General features: G+C 35.2%; 1 protein-coding gene across 3 annotated transcripts in view; it reads left to right on the forward strand.

The window, feature by feature from the left end:
• The window catches only part of KLHDC10 (kelch domain containing 10), a 54,256-nt gene that overhangs the window by 18,066 nt on the left and 11,629 nt on the right, over positions 1 to 24,561 (forward strand). For 2 of the 3 annotated variants that reach the window (XM_027573903.1, XM_027573905.1), the window contains exon 2: positions 11,622 to 11,708. The exons of the other annotated variant lie outside the window; for it this stretch is intronic. In XM_027573903.1, the coding sequence (XP_027429704.1) occupies positions 11,622 to 11,708 (87 nt within the window). The remainder of the gene's footprint in view (positions 1 to 11,621; positions 11,709 to 24,561) is intronic. 3 annotated transcript variants of the gene reach the window in all.

A 24,561-nucleotide genomic window follows, 5' to 3' on the forward strand; every position in this document is an offset into this window, starting at 1 on the left:
GAGCACAAGCAGGGGGAGTGGGAGAGGGAGAAGCAGGCTTCCCACTGAGCAGCGAGCCCGGTGCGGGGCTCAATCCCAGGACCCTGGGATCATGACCTGAGCCGAAGGCAGATGCTTAATGACTGAGCCACCCGGGCATCCAATAGAATAGCTGTTATTTTTTAATATAATGCTTCATGCAGGTATCTTACTGGCAGTCATGTCTACTTTGGCAGTATTCATATCTGATATTTTTTGCTTTTGCATTTAAATTTGTCTTACTGGCTCTCTGCTTGTTACATAATAGGATTGTTATCAGTGTTTCAAAACAGCTTGATTTTAAATGTTAAACTTCTAAAAACAGGTTTTAAAAAAAATTTATTTGAGAGAGAGCAGGGAGGGGCAGAGGGAGAAGGAGGGAGAATCCTAAGCATGCTCCACACTTAGCACGGAGCCCAACACGGGGCTTGATGTCAGAACCCTGAGATAATGACTGGAGCCGAAATCAAGAGTCAGACATCCAACTGACTGAGCCTCCCAGGCGCCCCTAAAAACAGTTTTAAATTAGATAGCAGACATTAAAAATTTGTTATTTGGTGAATATTTTGTTGTTTTTTGTCAGATTTGGTCCAACACAAGCTTTTATTGCCTTTGGTCAAGTCTAGGTATTTTCTTTGAACACACTGCATTTGCCAACAGAAAATGGTGACCCAAGAGAAGCGAAAGTGAGTTCATAAAGAACAATTGTGACTTCACTTCAAAATTGATTACTTTTCTAATTTTAATCGGATAACAGAATCAGTAGCAAAGTAATAAATGACATTTCTGGATAGAGTCATTTAACTATAGAATTTGCGAATTTCCTTCTGCTTGGTTCCTCAGTTTCACTTGCAGAAATAGGGAGGGTTCTGTGTTTCTAAAGAGCTACCTATCTTTGGTGGTCCTTAAAGGAGGTAGGTTGCAAAATTTTAGTTCATCAGGCATTGTCACAATGTATTGATTAAAAACAAATCTGTTTTTCATATTTAGTCGCTTATATCTACACTCACCCAACACATAGTCTTTCTCTCCCTCAAGGATGTTTTTGGGGGAGAGCGATCATTCTCTGGGTACTCGTTAGAGTGTAGGAAATCCAGAAACAGGAAAAGACCAAGTCATGTAGTCTGACTCCTAAGTGGGTTATTACTATACATTTTTATTTTAGTATATTAGGATTCAAATATTTCATTGTTAGTAAAGTGATTATTTTCTAGGGTTGTAGGATGTCTGTCATACTCATTATTTTTATTTTTTAATTGTTTAATTTACATTCTAGTTAGTTGACATACAGTTCAGTATTGGTTTCAGCTCATTTTTTTTTTAAACAAAGTTTTGCTGGAGATAAAAAAAAAAAGTGATATTCAATTAAGAAAAACACACCCTCTGGCTATGGTTTACACATTTCAAGACAGGCACATTGACACAGATACACAGAGTATAAATGCAGGCAGGTTTTTTTTTTTTTTAATCTTAAACACAGAAAACATAAGCAGTAAAAAAAAAAGTTTTAAAATTAACTTTTTTTCCCCTTTTCCCCATCTTCTGAAACTTTTTAGAACCATAAAATGTTAAAATTGAAAAAGACCTTAGAAATTATTTTACCCTGTCTTCTATCCAGCGTGGGAATCCTTCCCACAATAGCACTAATCTTTTTAAAAAATCTCTATTTTAATGTTTTGGGTTTTTTTAAAAAAGTAAACTCTATGTACAACATGGAGCTTGAACTCACGACCCCAAGATCAAGAGTTGCATGCTCTATCAACTGAGCCAGCCAGGTGCCACTAAATCTCTATGGGCGCCTGGGTGGCCCAGATGGTTAAGCGTCTGCCTTCACTTAAGGTCGTGATCCCAGAGTCCTGGGATCGAATCCTGCATCGGGCTCCCTGCTCCTTGGGAGCCTGCTTCTCCCTCTGCCTCTCTCTCTCTGTCTCTCATGAATAAATAAATAAAAATCTTTAAAGAGGTCTACTTATTTTGACCTCTTAGATTAATGGGCTGCCCATTATGTTGTAGAGAAAGCTGTCAGATTATTTGTTGACTCTATTACAAAGACTTGCTTTAAATTCAGCTGCAAATTCTATGACTTTCTCCCAGTTGTGTCTTCTTCTAGAATGTGAAATAAATCTATTCCTTCTTCCATTTAACCACCCTTTGGAAAACATTTATAACATTCTGGGTCTGAATTCTTTTTTACTTTTTAGCCTGGGGTTTGCAATTTAACCTGGAGTCTGTGGCTGGTTTTCAGGGAATTGTATCATTATGTAAAATTGTGAGTATATATGTTCATTTTTCTGGGAATAGAGCCAATAATTTTTATTAGTCTCAATAGATTGTGATTCCCCACCAAAATTAATATGCTAGACCTACCTGGATGGACCTGGTAATCTGCTTTTTGGTTTTGTTTTTATTTTTATTGTTTTTAATAAGTTTGCAATATGCCAGGAAATCCAGCACCTCAAGAACTATTGCTCTAGGTAGTTTCTGAGATTCTTGGAGCATTTCTGATTCCATTGAGAATTGTAGAATTTTTAGAGCCTTAGAGACCATCTAGTATACATACAGTTTATGGAATATTTATAGTGAATTCTTTCTGTCAAAAGATTAAGCTGATCCAGAAGGGTGAGGTTTTTATTTAAAAATGTATTTCAAAGTCTTGGCAGCCATTCATAAACATTAAGAATGTGGTGGTGCTATTTTAAATCAGAAGTGTTCCCAAGATTTTTTTTGTTAGATTTAATATTTTAATCTAACACAAGTTTATGAATTATGCTTTTTTATTAACTTTTAATCTGTAAAATTTTTAGCCTATTTGGTTTTTACAAATCCTAAGGAAGGACAGTATGGCTTAGCATTCAGTCATTTATGAACACTGATTTCAATATCCCATCTAGCTTTTGGAACAGGTTGAGCCAAGAACAATTCCTCCTGTGCCTACCCCCCTTCCCCAAAGACAAAACTCCTCAACCAACAAGGCTTTTTTTCTTCTTCAGTAAAGTAATAGTTGAATAACTAATAACATAAACCAAATGACAAAGAGCCTCTTAAGATTTGAAGATGTCCCTCAATGTGCTATGATTACTTCACTTTTATAGAAGTCTATGTATGATAGGCATACATTTTGCTACAAATGTCAGAGGAGTGAAGTCAGAAGAGACAAAAGACTAATGTGAAAGAGAACAGAAAAATGAAGTGCGGCAGGGGAAATGAACATTTTTAATAAACAACAGAAATGGTGAGCAACAGAGATGGCAAGAACCAGCATTTTCATTCACTTACCATTTATTCCTCTCTTAGTGTTGGCTTATAAACAGATATATATGAAAACAATATTTTAAATAAAAAGGGGCACCTGGCTGGCTCAGTTGGTAGAACATGTGACTCTTGATCTTGGAGTACAGAGTTCAAGCCCCAAGTTGGGTGTAGAGATTACTTAAATAAAACTTTAAAAAAAATCTTAGAAAAAAAGAATGTTTTAAATAGATAAATAGTAAATGGTGTAGTTAAAGAGAGGCAATATAACATATCTGATATCTGGGGGATGTATAACTGCTTTTGCCTCAATATTGCAACTCCCCTTGGGTGCCGGGGTGGCACAGTCTGTTAAGGGTCTGACTCTTGGTTTTAAAGCTCAGGTCATGATCTCAGGGTCCTGGGATCGAGCCCCACATCAGTTCCATGCTTAGCGGGGAGTCTGCTTGAGATTCTCTCTCTCCCTCTGCCCCTCCCACTCATGCTTGCTCTCTCTCCCTCTCAAATAAATAAATAAATCTTTAAAAAAATATATTGTAACTCCCTAAAGATAACATTTCTTGTGTAAGCCATTAAGTAATCAATAGCTTCTCACACCCTTAAAACAATCAGACTGCATGTTTCATACAGTTTCATACATAACCATTTTGACTCCTAAAAACCTAAGGTATGGGAAATACTAGTTATTTCATTCATTAAAGTGACTTATGTGGTTTTTATTTTAATAAGGTAGCAATATGATGGTATAATGGGAGAGAATACCAGAGTCTTGGGAGAGAAGAGCAATTTCTTTGGGGGGTTGAGAGAATGTAACTTTAGTTGAGAATCATTGCCTTAATATTCATTCATTCGTTCAACAAGTATCAAGTACCTCTATTAGACACATTTCTCAGGTGCTGAATTGAATTATGACTAAGTAATAATATAGAGTGGTTAAGAATGATTTTGATCTAGGGGCACTTGGCTGGCTCAGTTGGAAGCCACGTGATGCTTGATCTTAGGGTCGTGAGTTTGGGCCCCACATTGGGTGTAGAGATTACTTAAATAAATAAAACTTTAAAAAAAGAGTGATTTGGATCTAAACCGTATGGGTTTGAATCCCAGATTTTTCATTTGCTTAGCTAAGTGACCTTGAGAAAATTACTTAATCTCTCGAGGTCTTGGTTTCTTCATCTGTAGGTTGGGAATCATAATATTATCTATATCAGAGATATAGATAATATATCATAGAGTTGTGGTGAGGATTAAATAAATTCTTGGAATAGTATTGTTATTAAGGGAATGCAGTTCTTTTTATACACGCACAAATATAAATATAATTTTATATATATATATATACATATATAATGCTATGATTAATTAAGCCATAACAGTACAGTATAGCACTCTAATTTATATTTTGGTTTGTATTGATTTATATACCACTCTGTTTCAAAAAGGATTTGAGACAGAATGGAAGCCTCCTAAAGAATACTCTATATTCAACCAACACAACAGAACTAAGATATGGGTTCAGATCTTCTTGCTTTGAAAGGCAAAAGGCAAAAACTTAAAGATGAGTGTATTTAAGTGCTAGGAATAGATACTCAGTAATTCTCCTAAAGTGTATAAGAAAGTGATTTACTTAACAAGTGGATCACCGCTAGCCCAAAGTGTGCCATTGTGCAAATTATTTAAAAATGCCTTTTCCAGGCATGCTGGCTGGCTTAGTCAGTGGAACAGGTGACTCTTGAACTTGGGGTTGTGAGTTCGAGCCTCACACTGGGTGCAGAGATTACTTAAAAATAAAAATTAAAAAAAACTTAAATAAAAATGCCTCTTCTGGGTAAACGTAGTCCTTTGGGTGCATTGGGGAATAGAGTGCAGGCTGGATTTTAACCCCACTTAGCCACTTGGCCTGCGGCTTTTGTGAGGTAAGCAATCTACACAGCTGTGATTCTAAATACAGTATTAATTTGCTTCTCTTTTGAAATGACACTGAATTGTATAAAGCATTAAGACCATACTGTGTGGGATAGCCGCCTAAATCAGAATTTTAGATCGGGTGCCTGGGTGGCTCAGTTGTTGGGCGTCTGCCTTCGGCTCGAGTCATGATCCCTGGTTCCTGGGATCGGGTCCTGCATTGGGCTCCCTGCTCCGCGGGAAGTCTGCTTCTCCCTCTCCCACTCCCCCTGCTTGTGTTCTCTCTCACTGTGTCTCTCTCTGTCAAATAAATAAATAAAACCTTAAAAAAAAATTTTAGATCATGTTAAATAGTTCTATTTGTGAGAATATTTATAATTGTTTCAAACATATTTTGAATGCAATCTGTCCCATATCAACACAGTTTTTTCATATTTTAAAATTTTTTTATACTTTTTACTTCGAGATATTGTAGACTCACATGCAGGCGTAAGAAATGATACAGAATGCTATACCTACAATACAGAATTCATATACCTTTCATCTAGTTTCCCCAAATGATAACATCTCGTTATTGTTGTATAATAACACAACCAGGAAGTTGACATTGATACCACCCACTGACCTTACTTTGATTTCATTAGTTTTATATGCATTCATTTGTGTGTATGTTTGTATTGAGTTCTAGGCAGTTTTATCACGTGTGCAGATTTGTGTGACCACCTAGTTAAGATATAGAACAGATCGTTGCAATGACTCCTCATGTTATCCTTTTATAGCCACAGCCACTTCCCCCAAACCCCTGGCAACCACTAATCTGTTTTCCATCTCTATAATTTTGTCACTTCAAGAATGTTATGTAAATGGAATCCTACAATATGTAACCTTTTGGCATTGACTTTTTTCATTCAGCACAGTTCCCTTGGGAGCCATCCAAGTTGTTACACAGATCAGTAGTTCATTAATATTGAGCATTATGCCATGGTATGGATATACCACAGTTAAATCACTCATTCATTGGAAGGTTGTTTCCAGATTTTGACTATTATTGATGAAGCTACTGTGAACATTTGTGTACAGGTTTTTGTGTGAGCGTAAGTTTCTTTTTTTTCCAGATTGCTGGGTGCTGAATTTTATCAAATGCTTTTTCTACATTGATTGAGATGATCATATGGTTTTTCTCCTTATTCTGTTAATGTGCTGAATTATACTGGTTTTTTAATGTTAAATCACTCTTATATTCTTGGAATAAATTTCAGTTGATCATGATGTATTATCCTTTTTGTATAACTTTGATTTTATTTCATAACATTTTGTTTGGAATTTTTGTGCCTGTTTATAAGTGATGTTGACCTGCAGTTATTTTTAATGTCTTTATCAGATTTTGATATCAAGGTTCTATTAGTCTCATAAATGAGTTTCTCTATTCGCTGCAAGCATTTGTGTAAGATAAGTATCATATCTTCCTTCAGTGTTTGGAGTGAAGCCATCTAGTACTCTTAAATTTTTTGCACAATGACTAAATTTGTATTTTTCTATCAATATCTGTATTAATCACTTTCTATATCTTTCTTCTGAACAAGCAAAGACTTTATCATTCTTCTGCTTTCCCTTCTCTCAACCCCCTTCTTATCCTCACAGTTATTCTTGTCAATATCATCTGTAATTGTAGTTTTGAATATTAGTAAACTTGTGTTTTGTTCTTTTCCCAATCAGCACTTAACTTCAAGGCCTTACTGGTTTCTCTCCTTACCCTTTTCTTGTACCTTGTTTATTTGTTTCTGGGTTTTGTTTTTTTTTTTTAGCTCCAGATATATATCTTTGAGTAATTCTTTCCCCAGAAGTCTGAGGGAAACAAAATTTTTGTGTCCTTATACATTAAAAAATGTCGGAATTTCAATCTCACGATTGAGAGTTTGAGTAGATAAAGAATCTGGACCATCTGTTGAAAAGACTGTTCTTCCCCATTGAGAAGTCTTGTCACCTTTGTCAAAAGTCAATTGACCATAGATATTTGGGTTTACTTGTGGACTCTCAATTCTATTCCATTGATCTATATGTCCATCCTTATGCCAGTACTGAACTGTTTTGAATATTGTATCTTTGTAGTAAGTTTTGAAGTCAGAAAGTGTGAGTCTTCCAATTTAGTTCTTTTTCAAGATTGCTTTGGTTTTCTGGGTTCCTTGAATTTCCATATGAAGTATACCATTAGCTTGTCCACTTCTGGAAAAAAGGCAGTTGGAATTTTGGTTGAGATTGCTTAATTCTTTTATATCTTAACTTTGTGAAGTACTTTCTACTTCTTTTTCCTTCTGTACTGTATTCTGGTGAATTTCTTGGCTCTATCTTTTATTGTACTAATTAAGTTTGTTCATTAGTTCTTAGGTTTTTTACTTCAGTGATCAAAATTTAATTTCTGAGGGCTCCAATTGATTTCTTTTTTAAATAAATGTATTATTATCTTGCATATCTCTGAGGATATTAATTGTATTTGATCTAAGGTCTTACCCTATTTAACCTGTCAACTTTCTTTGGGTGTGAGTTCTGTTAGTCACACTCATGCCTCTTTTTCATGTTTGAGTCTTGGTTTTACGCTCATTTCCTGTAAATGTTACATCTATTACTGCAGCATGTCTCCACTGATTGTAGGTAGAGATGGAATGGGACGGAGTGTACCATTGCCAGTCTTCTTTGTACAAGTGTCCCCTCTTCTACCTGGGAGTTAATATCCATCTAGGGTTCTGTCTTACTCTCTGATCCAGTGTTAATACTCATTGTTCCTACCTGGGGAGTGATACCTGTCTTGTTTAATGCCACTATTCCCATCTGGGAATACTTCTATTCCATAATGCTTGACCCAAAGAGGTAAATGGGGGAGAGGCTGATCTGCTTTGTAACTTCTGTGCTACCCGCCAATCTGTAAATTCTGTTAAGTTGTTTCAGTTCTTTCTGCTGTTATCTGCTTCTGGGCTTATTTTACTGTAAGGTCTGCTCTGACCACTTGCAGTAGCCCTTTACTCTGGGTGTATAGGACCATGTTTTTCATATTTCAGTGATTCCTCATAGTGTTAGTCCACTAAAAACATTTCTTGCTTTCTTTTGATTATGGATTTTTAAAAAAAAATGGCTTCTGTGTTATTTGCCGGGATTTGGGGAAAGGGGAGTGTGCTCAGCCTACCACCCTGTTTCAGTCAATGCCTATGTCATATTTATAATGAAATAAATTTAATAGAAAGGAAAAAAAATAAAAGTTAGCAAAAAATAGGGGTGCCTGGCTGGCTCAGTTGGCAGAGCATGTGACTCTTGATCTCTGGGTCCTGAGTTTGAGCTCCACGTCAGGTGTAGAGATTTCTTTAAAAAAATTATAAACATTAGCAAAAAACAAAATATTGAAGAAATTATGCTCTTTGTTTTTGTTTTGAAGAGTAGAAGCAATCACAAATGAAGATTGGCAGTTTGAATATATAAAAATCAAAGCTTCAGTGACCAAAAGTTCAGACCAGGAATATATCTATATGAAATTGGAAAGGCATATATTTGCTATGTTGCTGGTTTCTCTCTGTTTCTGATCTTTGGGTAAAGGAAGAAAATGTGGGTTCTGAAGTCAGCACCTACTTTGCATGAATAACCTCTGTAGAGTCAACATTAGCTTGTGCCTATGACAGACTTATGTTGGTGGCTGAGAGAGAAACAGGTCAGAGATGTTTGACAGAGCTCTGAGAAAACATCAAAAGGATTTTTTATTATAAGTGTCGTTCAGTAATTTTCAATATTATTCCCTTAGTGTTATTCTAAATTTGTTTGTATTTTTCCATTATAAAATATATCATGGAATTTTTGGATACTATAAAAGAGGCGATAATCCTCAATCCTAATCATAACCACTGTTAACACTTTGGTATGTTTCTTTACAGTATTTTTTTAACATAGTTAAAAAAATAAAGTAATATGATATTATTTTTCTTCCAGTCCAAAAGTAATGCCTACTCAATGGGAAAGCTTGGAAAATAAAGACCAGCATTAAGGAGAAAAATCCCAAAATCACTCATAATAACCACCCAAAGATAACCACAATTAAAATTTGTTGTATATCCTTCCTGTATTTTTCATGAATCTATACAAGCACTTTTTTCTTTACTAATATGGTATCATACTCTGGTACTATTTTGTACTTGCATTTTTTTGTTTACAATATATTGTGAATATTTTCTCATGTTAATAAATATTCTTGTATATACTTTTTAGTGTGTGGAATATGAACATATTTAAGTATGTTTATTTAGCATACTTACTTAACCATCTCCCTATCATTGGACATTGAAAGTGTTTCTAATTTTTTACCATTATAAATAATATCATAGTGAGTATCTTTGTCCATACATCTTTCCATGCATCTGTGATTGTTTCTTTAGGAATAAATTCCTAGAAGTGGAATAGCTGGGTCAAAGGGTATGTACATTTTAACACTTTTGATACATAAAAATGTCAAATTTTAAGCTAATCACTTGTTATATTCTGTCTTGTATTGCTATCTAATTGTTTTATGTGTCTGTCTTGTCTCCCTAATTAGAATATAAGCTTCTTGAGGTCAGGGGAAGTTTCTTATAAATCTTTTGTATCCTTTGACAGTATGGTTTACAATGTTGGACTTAGGAGTTATCAACAAAAATTGTATTGATTTAAAGCTGTGGTTCTCCAGACTTTTGGATATCATTAACTTGTAATTTAAAAAATATGTGTATTTTGGGGCTACACATAGGCTTGTAAATTTTCTATTTTTCCAAGAAAGAATAATAAAATCAAAACCAACTACCCATTTCCTATCACCTTCATTTCATAAAATAAAGCATATTTAATAACAAAAACTTCCTAATCCCTGAAAAAAAGACAGGCCTTTAAATGGAACACTACCTTTAAAAAAAAAAAAAAATCACTGCCTTGTCCATTTTTTTTTGCTTTTGTTTTTGTTTTGGGCTGGTCAGTCTTTACCTTAGCCTACTAGCAGCGGTCTGTAGACCAACATTTGGGCATTGCTGATTTAAAAGACTTAGACAGTTAAAAGATAACCCTTTTACAAAAATGAATATTTCTTCCCCTTGCCCAGGAGTCTGCCTTCTCCACGTTATAAGTACGTATGCACCAGTAATGCCATTTCATTACACACTATTTGTGTATCTCTATGTACAAGTACTACGGTAAACAAACCAGACCTTGCTGATTAACATCTAAATTTATTTTCAGTTGCCAAACCCCAAAACTGTACACTTTCTAAGGAATTTGAGACAGGATAAGTGTGGTATAGTATAATGGAAAGAAGGCAGGTTTTACAGTCAGACACGCTGAGCTTGGATGCTGGGTCAGGCATTAAGTCACTTAATTTTCCTTTGGCTTCCTGACTTGTAAAATTAAGATGATAGTGTCTTCCTCAAAGTGTTTTTATGGCTACCGTTATGGCAATTACTTCACTGTAATATAATTACTTGTTTAGACATCTGCCTTTCTCACAAGACCAAGAGCTGTTGAGGGTAGGAGTCATCTCCTTGCACTATCCTAGGGCCTAGCCTAGGGTTCAAGGCATAGCAAATGCTTAATGAAATGACTGTTGAATCCATACAGGATTGTTGTGAGGATCAAATAAGATATGTGTGGAAGCTCTTTGTAAACTTTAAACTCTATATAAATTTAATTGTATTGCCAGTAAAAGCTTTCTTTGGGAACTATCAAACTTTGGGAAGAGAAAAAATTATCCCATTTACCAGTTTAGTAATGCTTTGTATTTTTCTACGATATTATAAGAAAACAAGTTTTAATTGGGATTAATATGGAGCTAATTTGCTTCCTGGGAAGGCAGATGAATTTTCTTTTTTCTCTCCCACAGTGGAAGTGCCAAGATAGTAAATGTTTGCTTTATTTGGTTGTCACCATAACATTTTAATTATAGCATTTTAATCAGCTTATTTCATATTCAAAGAATGGTGCCCATTGCTTTATCCTCTTAACCATTTAACTGATAAAAGATTACCAAACCTGGGAGAAAACAGAAGCCTGCATTATGCCAAATTAATTTTAGCCAGAGCTCCTTTTTTGACATTCACTGATTTTTTAAAAATGTCATAATTTCTAATCTGTTTGTAAAGCTTCTGGTGAATTTTTGCCACAAGATGGCATTGGTGATTATTGAATGCATGTTCTGTTGAACCAGAATTCTGAAAAATGGTGTACATGTTGTTTGTATTCTTTGGGGATGAGTTGAATACCTTCATCACTGCTTATATATTAATTTAATTTTGTTTTGACTTCCAAAACAGGGTTAAATGCTACTTTACATCACTTCTTTCTGTATTCAAGTATTGTTTTGTTTCCTGTTTTTCTGTCTTTATAACTACAGTAACTATGTATTATTTGCCATGTGTTGTATGTGTCTGACTTATTGCTGATAATTGTGGTAACAGGTAAGAAGAAAATACGATGGGACCCAGTTAGGAGGCGCTTCATTCAGTCCTGTCCCATCATAAGGATCCCTAACAGGTTTTTGAGAGGTGGGTGATAACTAGCAAGAGATCTGTGCTTCATATGGATGGGTTAAAGGGAAATTTGAATTTTCTAAACTCAAATCTCTCTGGTTTTTAAAAATTGTCTAAACAGTTAAAATTGGAGTAAGAAAAGTCTAGAACTTAATTTTAAACCTGTGTTTCATATTGACCACTGTTGGAATTGTAATTATAAGTTTTAGGGAGTTAGAATCACTTAATGTATATCAGATGGTAGATGGTAGAAATAAATCATCTAACTGATATCAGTATTATTCTACTACAACCATCTGAGAAAGAACTTGGAGTGAATAATCTATAAAATATGGGTGTGGGAAAGAATTTTCTAAATATCATTCTGAGGAAGAAATAAAGCTTAATTTATTTGATTGTATAAAATTAAAAACCTCGTATGTCAAAAACTATAAATAATGGCAGTCACTCCTTTGCTGTCCTGCCCACCGTTCCCATGCAGTGTATTCAATAAATTTAAGAAAAAGAAAACATAAATAACAAGATAAAGCGGGTAATATTTGTAACAAATGGTTACTATCATGAATATATAAGGAGCTCTTATAAACCAGTAGTTTAAAAAGCAAATACCCACTAGAAAAATAGTTAAAAGGACATGAATAATCAATTCAATTCAAAGGTCAGTAAATATGAACAAATATTTATTTTTACTATTATGTAAATATAATTAAAATTATAAGATATCATTTTCACCTATGAGGTTGCTAAAGACTAAAAATAAGAATACCCAGTGTTGGCAAGGGTATGGGGACATGAAGCTCATACACTGAGGGAAGTGAAAATTTCACACAGCCTATCTGGATTCAATTTGGCAATATAATGTAAAAAAAAACCTAAAAATGGTGACATCCTTTGACCTAGTAATTCTTTCTTTTAGAAATGTTGCATTCCTTCTATTTCTTATTTTTTCCACCAAAAGATACTCTATACTGAAAAAAAAATCTCAAAAGACGGTTGAAAACTGGTTCATGCTATTTTTCGAGATACAACAAATTGTCAGACAAGCATGGCTAATGTGATTTAGACTTCAATAAATTACTTATAAGCCACTATATCTAATTTTGAGTGAAGATTATTAAAAAAAAAAAAGTCTTGCAGCTGCTATAGATGTTCTATATCTAGTACCTAATCTATTTTTAGCAGCCATGTTCCACAGCATGGAAAGAATAAAATCTAGACTAAATGGGTCAAGATAAGATACTTAGGGTGGTATGCTATCTTTTAGAATAAATAATAATTTTATTGGTACAAATTAAGAAGATATAATTTTAGTGTTATGTGACATGAACCATTGTGCATACATGGCCAAGCAGGCACATCAAATTCTGTAACATTTTTTTCTATTTATAAACTAGAATGCTAATTTATTGTTTTACAATGAGAAAGCTAACTTGGGCTGACTAAATTTAAGTACAATTAAGAAATTGTTTAATTAGCACATAGAATTTAATATAATACCAATTTTGTCCAATTATAAATATAAAAAAGCAAAGGAAGCAATGAAATAACATCATGTCTGGATGGTGAAATTTTATTTTCTTTTGAATATTCTGTTTTTCAATTTTTTAATCATGGAAAAAAGAGATTAGCACAGGTAAGTTGCACACCTTTGATTATTCTGTAAGCCCTAACTTGCCTCCAACCGTGGCTGAGAAAGATGTCTCTGTCAGTGCTGAGGGAGGCGGGAGGAAACCCAGCATCACCATCATCAGTCACCAGTGACTGCCTCTAAGTCAGTGGTCTTGTCTTAGTTCTCTCCTTCTTTGACCTGTTTGTAGTGTTTGATGCTGTTGACCACCTGCACCCTCTTAAATTTTCCTCTTCTTTTGGGTTACTTTACTGTACAATCCTAGATGTTTTCTTCTTCTCTTTGTTCATTCTGTTTCCCCTCACTAGCTTCTTTCTTCGTACCCACTAGAGGTGGGTATTGCTCCAACGTTCTGTCCTTTCCATTATCTCCTTTGGTTCTCTCATCAGCTTTCACAGACTTAATTCTCTTCGTTCGTTCGTTCATTCTTTCATTCTTTTAGTATTTCTTGATTGCTTCCTGTGTAACAGGCAGTGTACTAGCTCAATATCTAGATAATAGAGAATCAGATAAAGAAACAATTACAGCAAATAATTTGAGTATAATTCTTTGTGATAAGTGCTGATGAGGTAGGATGGTATGGGATTACACAGAAGAGGTACCTGACTCAGCTTGTGGGGAGCAAGGAGAAGAGTGGCCATCAGGATAACTTCAGAAGAGATGTACTTGAAGGCTGAGTAGGTGTTAATGAGCAATGGAGGGTTAGAACATCTCAAATCATGAGGACCGCACAGCTTAAGTAAAGGCAGTTAGGCAGAACAGAGCATAGACTCTCAGAGAACTGTAGGGAGTTTAGCATAGTGGGAAAGAGTATGGAGAGAAGAAGCTGGAGAAGGCCCAGATCAAGTGGGGGTACCACCCAAGGGGAGTTTTCAAAATCACTTTGTTTTTTTAACCAGTGAAGAGATTTAACTGAAAGACCAGTTATGAGGTTATTATAGTTATCAAGGTGAGAAGTGATCGAGCCTGCTGTGAAGGTGGTTGTAATAAGAGCAGAGAGTAGGGAATTGATTTGAAATATAAGGAAGAAGAATTTGATGGGACTTGATTGATTTGACGAATACTGAAGAGGAGGAGCTTTCTGTGTGGACCATTGTACTCTTTATATGTGTTATATAGGTCGATAGTGGGGCAGATTTGAGAGAAAAGATGATACATTCAGTTTATAAGCTCCCCAAACCAATAATAGTAACCTTGAACCCTCAGCATAAGAGTTATTTCCAGGGAAAGCTCCTTGGAAGGCCTATCTCTGTTCTGATGCCACCCTCTGTGTACCTGCCTGTATCATAGCACTTATCACACTGAATTATAGTCATTGCTTTCCTTGTCTGTGCCTGCCGTTAGACTGTAAGCTCTGTAAGGGCAGGAGTAGTGGGACAGTGCCTTTCATTTCTTTATCTCCAGTCTGTAGCACAGTGCATGTGGTAGGTATATCATGTGTATTTCAGTCCAACTGAATTATTAAAAAGGCCACTGTCAGGGAATAAGATGGGACTAAAATTTTCATACGTTCTCAACTTCCCTCTGGTGGTGTGACTGTAAACTAATGAGTTGTTGAGAACACAAACATGCTGTTGTTTATTGTTTTCTTAGATTAAAAAAAAAATCTGTGCTTTTGAAATTGCCACTTTCAAGCCTCTCATTTTGGGAATCCTATACATTACCTCTGTTGATTCTGGTTTAAACAGTTTCAAAGGGCTCATTTTCTGTCACTAGATTCCTTTACTAGATCCTGCATTTTTTCATAAAGATATCTCTACCAATTAAAAGTGTGGTGTGAAACAATACTGGTGTGATAAAAACAATAGGTTTCCATTACAAAATGATGGCCTAAATGTATCCATTTACATTTCCATGCTTCTTAATATCATTGCAAAAGACAAAACAGACATAAGAGAAAGAACAAATCCTAATTGTAGAAAAGGAAGGCTTTGAAGCCAGATTATCTATGTCTGAATCCAGGCTCTACCATTTACCAACTGTGTGACTTTGGGCAAGTTCCTTACTCTTTTTTTGTTTTTTTTTTTTGGTCTTCAATTTCCTCCTCTGTAAAATGAAGACGATGATAGGAGTACCTACCTCCTAGGATTATTGTGAGATCAAGAGAGAGATTATGTGCAGAGCACTTTGAGTTTTTACATTTAGCCAATGTTGAATTAATCTTAGCTGCTTTCATTATTATTCTATAATACCAGAAATTCTAAGGAATTTCAGGGTAATAGAAAGCAGTTGGAATTATATTGATTGAGAAACCAGAACAGAATAAAATGGAATCCAAAATAGGTGCTCATGCTGCACGCTGCAAGTCCGAGAATTCTTAGTAAGACATCTTTCCTGAAACTCCAAGCCCAGCATCAGCAAGTATGGGAGTAGGGAGCAGGTGTAGGAAAAATGTCACATCAAAGCAAATAATTAAGGGACTTCCTCCAAAACAGTTATTTCCCTTACTTCTCTCTCTTCATATTAAGAGCTCTGGCAACAGCATTAGTTCTAGGATAAAGCTATGAGGACAGCTCCTCAAGTGGAGTTAGGGGATTTGCTTTGGGGAAGGTTGAGCAGGGTATGTTCGTATGGACTGGGATTGGAGAGAGAGTGGGGGCACAAAGCGGAGCTTTGGATGAGGGAGGTGGAACAGGGACAGGAAAAGAAAGGGAGCTCCATCAAGGTGTGATGTTACATTAAAGGACCATACCATCAAAATATGGCCTTTCTCATTCTGGCAATACCAAGGCAAAGCTACTTACCTTTTCTCTACTTCTAAAGGGCAACCTGTCTGTCAGTGTACCACTTACCTGCAGAAGCCCACAGTGAGAGAGCCCTCCCATTTGGAGGTTTGGAGGCAAAGTACTACAACTATCGAGGAAACCCATGTCTCTCACAATCACTAACCAATGTAGTCCTTCATTTATTAATATAAATAGGTGATCAAGGCCCATCAGACGTTTGAGGGAGATTAGACTTGAAAGAGGATGACTAAGATGAACAGATGAAACACCTGACCGTAGTGGAAACAGAGATAATGAGGAGGCAGAATGGAACTTTGGGAAGATCTGATCATAGATTTCCTCAGAGTCAAGAGTGAATTGGGTCCATAAATAAAAACTAGCTGTTGCAGAGAAAAATGAATGATTAAAGAATTAGTTCTTATGTCAAAACTATAAGTCTTGATTGCTGACATAAAAATGGAGTTGGAGTGTTAAAAGACAAGCTTAAGACCAATTTTTATGAAAATAAAAAAGCAATATAGAGACCATAATACAAGAAGACCAAAAGAGAAAATACATGAGAGAAATTCATACTTTGAGGATAAAAATACATGAGAGAAATTCATACTTTGAGGATATCCATTTCATAGAGTTACAGAAGGAAAGATCAGACAGTGGAAGAGAGAAAATAAAGAAATACAGAATATTTCCCTATACTTAAGAAAGACTCTGACTTTTCAAGTGTAAAGGGCCCACCAAGGAACAGGCAGGAAGAACACAAAAACAAGAGCGTGTATCTGTACATTGCTGAACTCCTTATGATTCCAGAGACAGGAAATAGTGTACATTTTCTTAGTCTTAGACCAAGACTAAGAATCAGACTGGTGTTGGATTTCTCACCTGCAAAATGATTTGCTAAGAAGTACCTTCAGTGTTCTGAGAGAAAATTATTTTGAACAGAACTCTGTACCCAGCCTCACTAATGTTTAAGTGGGGATAAAAATAAATGAGAAGTCTGAAAATTTACAACACATACCCTTTTTGACAAAATTACTTTGAAGAGGTACTCCCAGTAAAATGAAAACAAATCCAAGAAAGAGGGAGATTGGGATATAGGAAGCAACAGTGTGCAAAGAAACCAGTAAAACTTAAGAACTACGTCCAAATAAAGGGACTGTGAAGCCAAGTTTAATTGTTAAGAAAAGATTTATAAAAATACAGAATAAGATAAATGTGTGTATGTATGTGTGTATATATGTTTTATATATATAACATTCTGTAGCTAAAAATACAGAATAATATAAATACGTGTGTGTGTGTATATTTGTATGTGTATATATATAGATATAAGTAACATTCTATAACATTTCAGACGTTTTAAACATCTTAAAACTGCTTAAGGTCATCTAATTTTTTGTTCCAGAATTTACAGGTGTAATATGGGCTTATTAAAATTCAAATAATACGGAAATATATAGGGTGAAAAATGAATATCCTTATCTCAAGTATATATAACAAATTTGAACAGATTAGTAAGAAAAAAACCAGACATCTCAATAGAATGTATTAAAGGCTTGAGCAGACATTTCTCAAAAGAAAAAACTCTAGTTGGCCAATAAACAGGAAAAGGTACCCAATCTCATTAGTAATGAGACAAATGCCTTTTAAAATGCCTTTTAAAACCACAATGAAATGGGTCTACAAACTGATAAGAATTGCTAAATTAAAAAGACTGACAATACCAATAAGTATTTTGTAAACAGTTTGACCTTACCTAGCAAAGGTAAAGATTTCCATATATTGGGGCTCAGAAATTACATTTCTAGATTTATAACCAACAAATGGGGGTCCCTGTGCACCTGAAAACATGTTTATAGCAGCATTAAGAACCACTAATTTGAAACAACCCAAATGTCTATTCATGCAGTGTAGAGTGGATAAATCGTGGTATATATTCGTACAAAGAAATACTATGTTTTTTTTTTTAAAGGTTTTATTTATTTATTTGTCAGAGAGAGAGCGCGTAAGTACAAGCAGGGGGTTGGCAGACAGAGGGAGAAGCAGGCTCCCTGCTGAGCAAGGAGCCTAATGCGGGACTCGATCCCAGGACTCTGGGATCATGACCTGAGCCAAAGGCAGATGCTTAACTGACTGAGCCACCCAGGCGTCCCAAGAAATACTATTTGACAATGGAAATGAACAGACTACTTCACCCCAAACAACGTGAATGAATCTCAGAAACATAATTATGAATGAAGGAGCCCAGAAAGAATACATACTATATCATTCTACTAAAATATACTTCAAAACTAGGCCAAAATAGGGGCACCTGAGTGGCTCAGTCGTTAAGTGTCTGCCTTCGGCTCAGGTCATAATCGCAGTGTCCTGGGATCGAGCCCCGCATCATCGAGCTCCCTGCTCAGTGGGAAGCCTGCTTCTCCCTCTCCCACTCCCCCTGCTTGTGTTCCTTCTCTCATTGTCTCTGTCAAATAAATTAAAAAATAAAAAATAAAAAAAAACCCTAGGCCAAAATAAACAATACTGTTTAGGGATGCATATTAGGTATAATAAAGCTATTAAAAGAAAGCAAGTTTTATGATTGCCATCAAAATAGGAAATACATTTCCTCTAGAAGTGAAGGAGGTGAATGGAGGGAGTTGTGACCAAAAGGAGCAGGTAAGGGGGCATCTGGGTGCTGACAATATTCAGTATTTTGACCTGAGTGATGATTACCTTTTTGATAATTTGTTAAGCTATACATTTATAGTTATATGTGTTCCTATACATGTGTTATATTTCACAATAATGTTAAATTAAAAAAGCAAAGGTCCTGCTTCACATTTTTACTCTTCACCTTATTCCCCTCTCCAGAATTAATCACTGTTAATAGCCAAGTTTTTTTTTTCTGTATGTGGTTTGTTTGTTTATTTGAGAGAGAGAAGAGAGAAAGAGAGAAAGAGCGTGCACGGGAGCATGCTCCGGAGCCTGGGGGGAAGGTGGGGAGGGGTAGAGGGAGAGAGAGAATCTTAACCAGCCTCCACAGCCGAGCACGGAGCCCCACGCGGGGATCGATTTCACCACCGTGAGATCATGACCTAAGCGGAAATCACAAGTCAGTCGCTTAACCGACTGAGTCACCCAGTTACCCCTGTATGTGGTTTATTCTTAATATTGTTAGGAAAACAAAAATTTATGGTTTTTACAAAAGATTTATTAGAGAGAGAGAGGGAAGGCACATGTGCATGCCAGCAGCAGGGGCCAGAGGGAGAGAGAGAATCCTCAGGTGGACTCCATGCTGAGTGAGGAGCTGGGAAGCCAGGCTCAATCCCAGGGCCCTTGAGATCATGACCTGAGTTGAAATGAAGAGTCGGCCGTTTAACTGACTGAGCCACCCAGGCGCCCCAAGTTTAGGTGTTTTAAAAAAATATTAGAGGTAATAGGATGTAGATCTTCTAAAAGAAAAGGAAAGAAAAATAAGAAAGCTTAATTATTTTAATAAAATCAGCAAAGTGGAAAAATCAAGATTTTCTTGCTATCAAAAAAAGTGTCTAATAAAATTTGATACTCAGTGTGTTCGTTTTGTTAAAATGCATCAAGCTGTACTCTTACATGCAATTTTCTGTATGTTACATTTCAATAAAAATCTTATTTCAAAAAAACCATACCCATTCCTGGTAAGGAAAAAATTTGCAGGCATCCAAGAATAAAGGAAAATTTATTTTATTGATAGGCTATCTATAAGAAACCAATTGCAAATATTATATATAATGGTGAAACATTACCAATATCCTCATTAAAGTAAAAATAAGACAGAAATGCTCAGTATCATCTCCACTCTTTAACCTTGTTCTGGAGGTTTCAGCCAGTACTGTGAAGACAAAGAAAAAATAAAAGGTACATATATTGGAAAGAAAGAGCTGACAGTTGTCATTAATAACATGTACATGATTGTCTAGTATAAAATTCTAGATAGTTAATGATAACTAATACCAGAATTCAGACAGTTGGCCGGATAAAATTTGAACTTGCAAAGATAAATTACTTCTCTATGTATTAACAACAACCAACTAGAAAATAAAATAAAGAGATATCAATTCACCATTATGTGGAAAATTATAAAGTACCTAGAAATAAAAAGCAAGAAGAAAACAATGAAACTATGCTAATGGCTATCGAAAAAGATGAGGATAAATGGCTAGAGATTGTTCCTTCATGACATAATTTCAGACTCAACAGAGAAGCTACAAGAATGGTAAAAACATTCTATACCATTAGCCCAGATTCCCCAAATGTTAACATTTGATCACATTTGCTTGATCCTGGTCCCTCTCTTCTCTTGCCTCCCGTCTTCCCTTTCACCCCCCCCTTTCTCTCTGTATATAACACATGTATACATATGCACATGCATATTGGTTTTGTTTGAACTATTTGAGGTTAAACTTCATACATGATGCCCCATTACTCCTAAATACTTTAGTGTCTGTTCTTGAAAAACAAATATTCTTTTTGACTGCAGAACTAGTACCCAAAATAAGAAATTAACACTATTAACGCCATAAGTAATGGATAAAATTAACACTAGTATCTAATTTACAGACCTTTCAGATTTTGCCAATTATTCTAACGATGTCCTTTGTAGTAAAAGAAAATCCCAAATCGTGTGTTGCATTCAGTTTTCATATATCTTTAGCTTTGACACTGGTTATTTTTGAACATTGTAGACTAGTTATATTGTGGAATGTCCCTTAGTTTGTGTTTGTCTCATGTTTTTTCATGATTACATTCAGCTTATGCATTTTTTGCTCTATCAGCTTATGCAATATGGTTCTATCACATTGCATCTATAAGAGTTTAAAGCATATATTCCTCTGACCCAGAAGTACTCAGACATTTGCATATGAACATATGTAAAGGAAGCTTTGTTAAAGTATTGTAATGGTGAAAACATTGGCTAATCACCTGATCAGATGTTACCTTATGTTGGACACCCAGCTTCTTTCTTCCTTTGGGCTAGAAACTAAAGCCCATTTCCCTGGTTACCATGAGCTCTGGCTTCTGCCCTGGGGTAAAGAGCAAGTGTTTGTGACAAGGTGAGCACATAGGAGAAGATGGCTCAGACATCATAGGTACACATTCCCTTAGCTGGATGTTGTCTTCTGGATATTGGGAATTCACTTCTGCATACAGGTTCAGTTTTAATTTTTCGCTTTTTTATGTTTGAATTGTTTACATTTTCTGGTGGAAGTTCCTGAATCAGGTAACCTAATTCAATGAGTGATTTTATTAGTAGCAAGCCATTTTTAGGAAAGTGAGATCTGCACATGGAGAATTTGGGGGAGGATTCAGAGAACTATTTAATAATCTAAAATCCAATTTTATTTTGGTCAAGGCTGATGAGACTGTGCTATATCCCACATAATGAAAATCAGTGCTTAGTCTCCATGGCATTAGCCCTGACAAATTCCCATGATTTATTCAAAGTAAAATTTGACTTTCTGATATGTTAGTTACTCTTGGGCTATAAGTATGTACAAAGAAATCTCTAGTTACTGACTAAAGAGAAAGAAGAGTTACCCCTTTACTCCCAGCTATCAGACTTCTTGACAGCATGTTTAATATTTATCAAACATTGATCAGATGCTCTTTATCCAGCAGTTTAATTTGCACAGATAATGAAATTACTTACAAAAGCCAGCAATTGAGTTAGACCAGCTCTGTTCAATAAAAATGTAAGCCACAAATTTAAAAATTTCTAGTAGTCACAATAAAGTAAAAGGTGGCATTAATTTTAATACTTTTATTTAACTCAGGGCACCAGAAATATTTCAACATACATTCAGTACAAAAATTAGTAATTTTACATTCATTTTTGGATACTAAGTCTTTGAAATCCAGTGGGTATTTTACATTGAAATCATATCTCAGTTTGGACCATCCTCATTTCAAGTGCTCAGTGTTAATATGTGGCTAGTGGCTACTGCATTGGGCAGTGCAGGACTAGACCAAAAGCTCTAGAGGACAAAAATGGTAGTGGTCCTATCACTGTATCCCCAGCACCTTACGCAGTACCTGGTACATAGCAAGTATCCAGTAATATTTTTGGCTTAATGAGTGAATGAGTGGATAAATAGAAAACATCTTGTCACTAACTCCTCAACCTTTAATCTGTTTGAGTTATATTTGTCACAAAAATAGTTGTCAGTTAACTCATAATGGAATATCTGCTCTACAGCCATTGAGAGAAAATCCTGGAATATACTGTATATGTCTTTTCATATTTGTCCAAAAGCAGTTTTAAAAAATTATCTGTTGACTCCAGGGAGTAAAGCAAATGACATTATAGAGATTCTTAGAGTTCCCATCTATTGACCACAGCAACTCTCTTAATGTTTTTTCTTCAAATTTGTCTCACTAATTTTTAGAAGCATTTCTGTTTTGAGAAGACCATTGCATTTCCAACCCCTGCCCCTGAAATCGTATATCTCTTAAGTATAATGATATCAAAGTCCACTGAGAGCTGTACACTGTTTTGATCATGCCTGTCACTGTTTACTTTGACCTGAAGTTAAAATCAATGAAACTCCTAGTGTCTTTTATATAGCTCCAACTGTTTTAGGTGTTACAGGTAATACAGGATAATTGTCATACATGATTTTTGCCCTTGAGGAGCTTATAATGTATTTGGAGAAGAAAAACAAATGTTAACAAAATGAGTAGAGAAAAATTAAGTTTATAAACTTTTGCTTAGTGTTTTTTGTGTGCCTTAGGCTTGGTGCTAGAAAGGTGAATGCAGGTACATTCCTCTTTCTTCAAATAGCTTACAGATACTTGGAAAGATTCATATATAAACCAATAAACATTTTAATAAAGTATGAAAAATCTGTGAGGTACAGGAATAATATCCCCTTATACAGACGAGGAAGCTGAGATACATTGAGGGTCAGTGACTTGCTCAAGGTAGCAGTTAGAAAAAACCTGGATTCAAATCTAGATATTTGTAGGAGCCTTTGCTTTTTCTTCCACACCACACTTTCTGTGTTTCAAGATTCCTAGAAAGAGAAATTGAGTTCTTCAGTTGAGGTAAATCACAGCTCATGAGTAAATTTTCTAACTAATTATAGTTTGCCTAATATTATATTCATGTATTTACACAGTTACGGTGTAATCTTATTGTGTGTGTATATCCTATTATTTGAATTACAGGCTACTGAACTTTAAGGGCCCTACGGTTTTATTGAGGAGAAAACTGTAAGGGCTGGACTCGGAGGCATTTCCACAAGTAGGCATTGAAGGGTAGGAGACCAGGCCAAAGGCTAAGGAAAGGAGTTGGCTTTATAAGCAGAGAGAGAAACTTAGGCAGGAGTGTGAGAGATCAGGCCAAAGTTATGTCGCGAAGGGCTCTAAATTGCGGGTTGAGGACTCTGTACTTGAACAGGAAGGAGCCATCAAAGATTCTCAGGACTGACAGGTCAGAGTTGAGGGATTCAGTGATTGATTCATGGTTTATTTGTTTTTTTAGTTCCTCTAGGTAGATGCAACTTCTTTTCTGTTCTTATTTGAAATTATACTGTAGGAAGTGGGATTTTGATTAAGAAAATATATAAGGCCTATGTTAGGTTGGTAATAAGCATTTATATTTAGGTGTCCAGCATCATCCTAAATATGTTAATTAACATTATACTAGTATCTATTCCTAATAGAAGAAAGTAGATAACTCTTTAGGGTAACAGAGAACTATAGTAGCTTCTTATTCCACCCAGTATGGATTTAAGCGTCTTTGGTTCTGTACCTATGTAAGGGTTTCTGTAGACTGGTATAAAAAATTATAAGGATAATAGAAATAATCCAAAATTTTAGGGTTTTTTACTCTAAAATAATCTTGAAGTAATTTTTAGGGAACTGGTTGTTGGAATTTAAACTTCAGAAAGCTTTCAAATATAAATTGTAGAAATAGCTTTTCTTAGTAAAGCTCTTAGTAGGATGAAAGATGCTCTTAGAGATAACTGTAAGGATATTTTTTAACTGCCATAATGTCTGGAGTGGTATTTAATTCTAAATTTTGCTATAATTCTTTGAAAGCCAGTTTTCTTTTTAAGTGTATAATTATATATTGTGGACAAATCATAGGTTTTATGTGTATGTATTTTTATTTATACATGACTCATTCACATTTGTGATTATATTTATGTAGTTTTCTAATATTTTCAGTTTAATTTAGTCGGCCTGTGTTTTTGTTCTCCTCTAAGGGAATAAGAAAATTTGTCCTGTTAGCTTTTGGCTTATTAAACCCCTCCTCCTTCTTTTCTTGAAAATTTCAAGTTGTCAGCCATTTTTTTGAGTTTATACTGCTATTTTACCTCCCTCGGAAAAAATTTTTTTACAGTTACCAAAATCTGAAAGTAGTCATATGAAATAGAAATGGAGACTAGCTCCTTAAAATCTTAAGTAGTGTGTGTGAATGTAAAAAAATAACCTAAGCAAATAAAAAGTAAATCCATGTTATAAATTTTCCCTGATTCCCTTTTAAAGCTAAAAT

Source organism: Zalophus californianus, chromosome 12, assembly GCF_009762305.2.
Source record: "Zalophus californianus isolate mZalCal1 chromosome 12, mZalCal1.pri.v2, whole genome shotgun sequence".
Lineage (NCBI taxonomy): Eukaryota > Metazoa > Chordata > Mammalia > Carnivora > Otariidae > Zalophus > Zalophus californianus.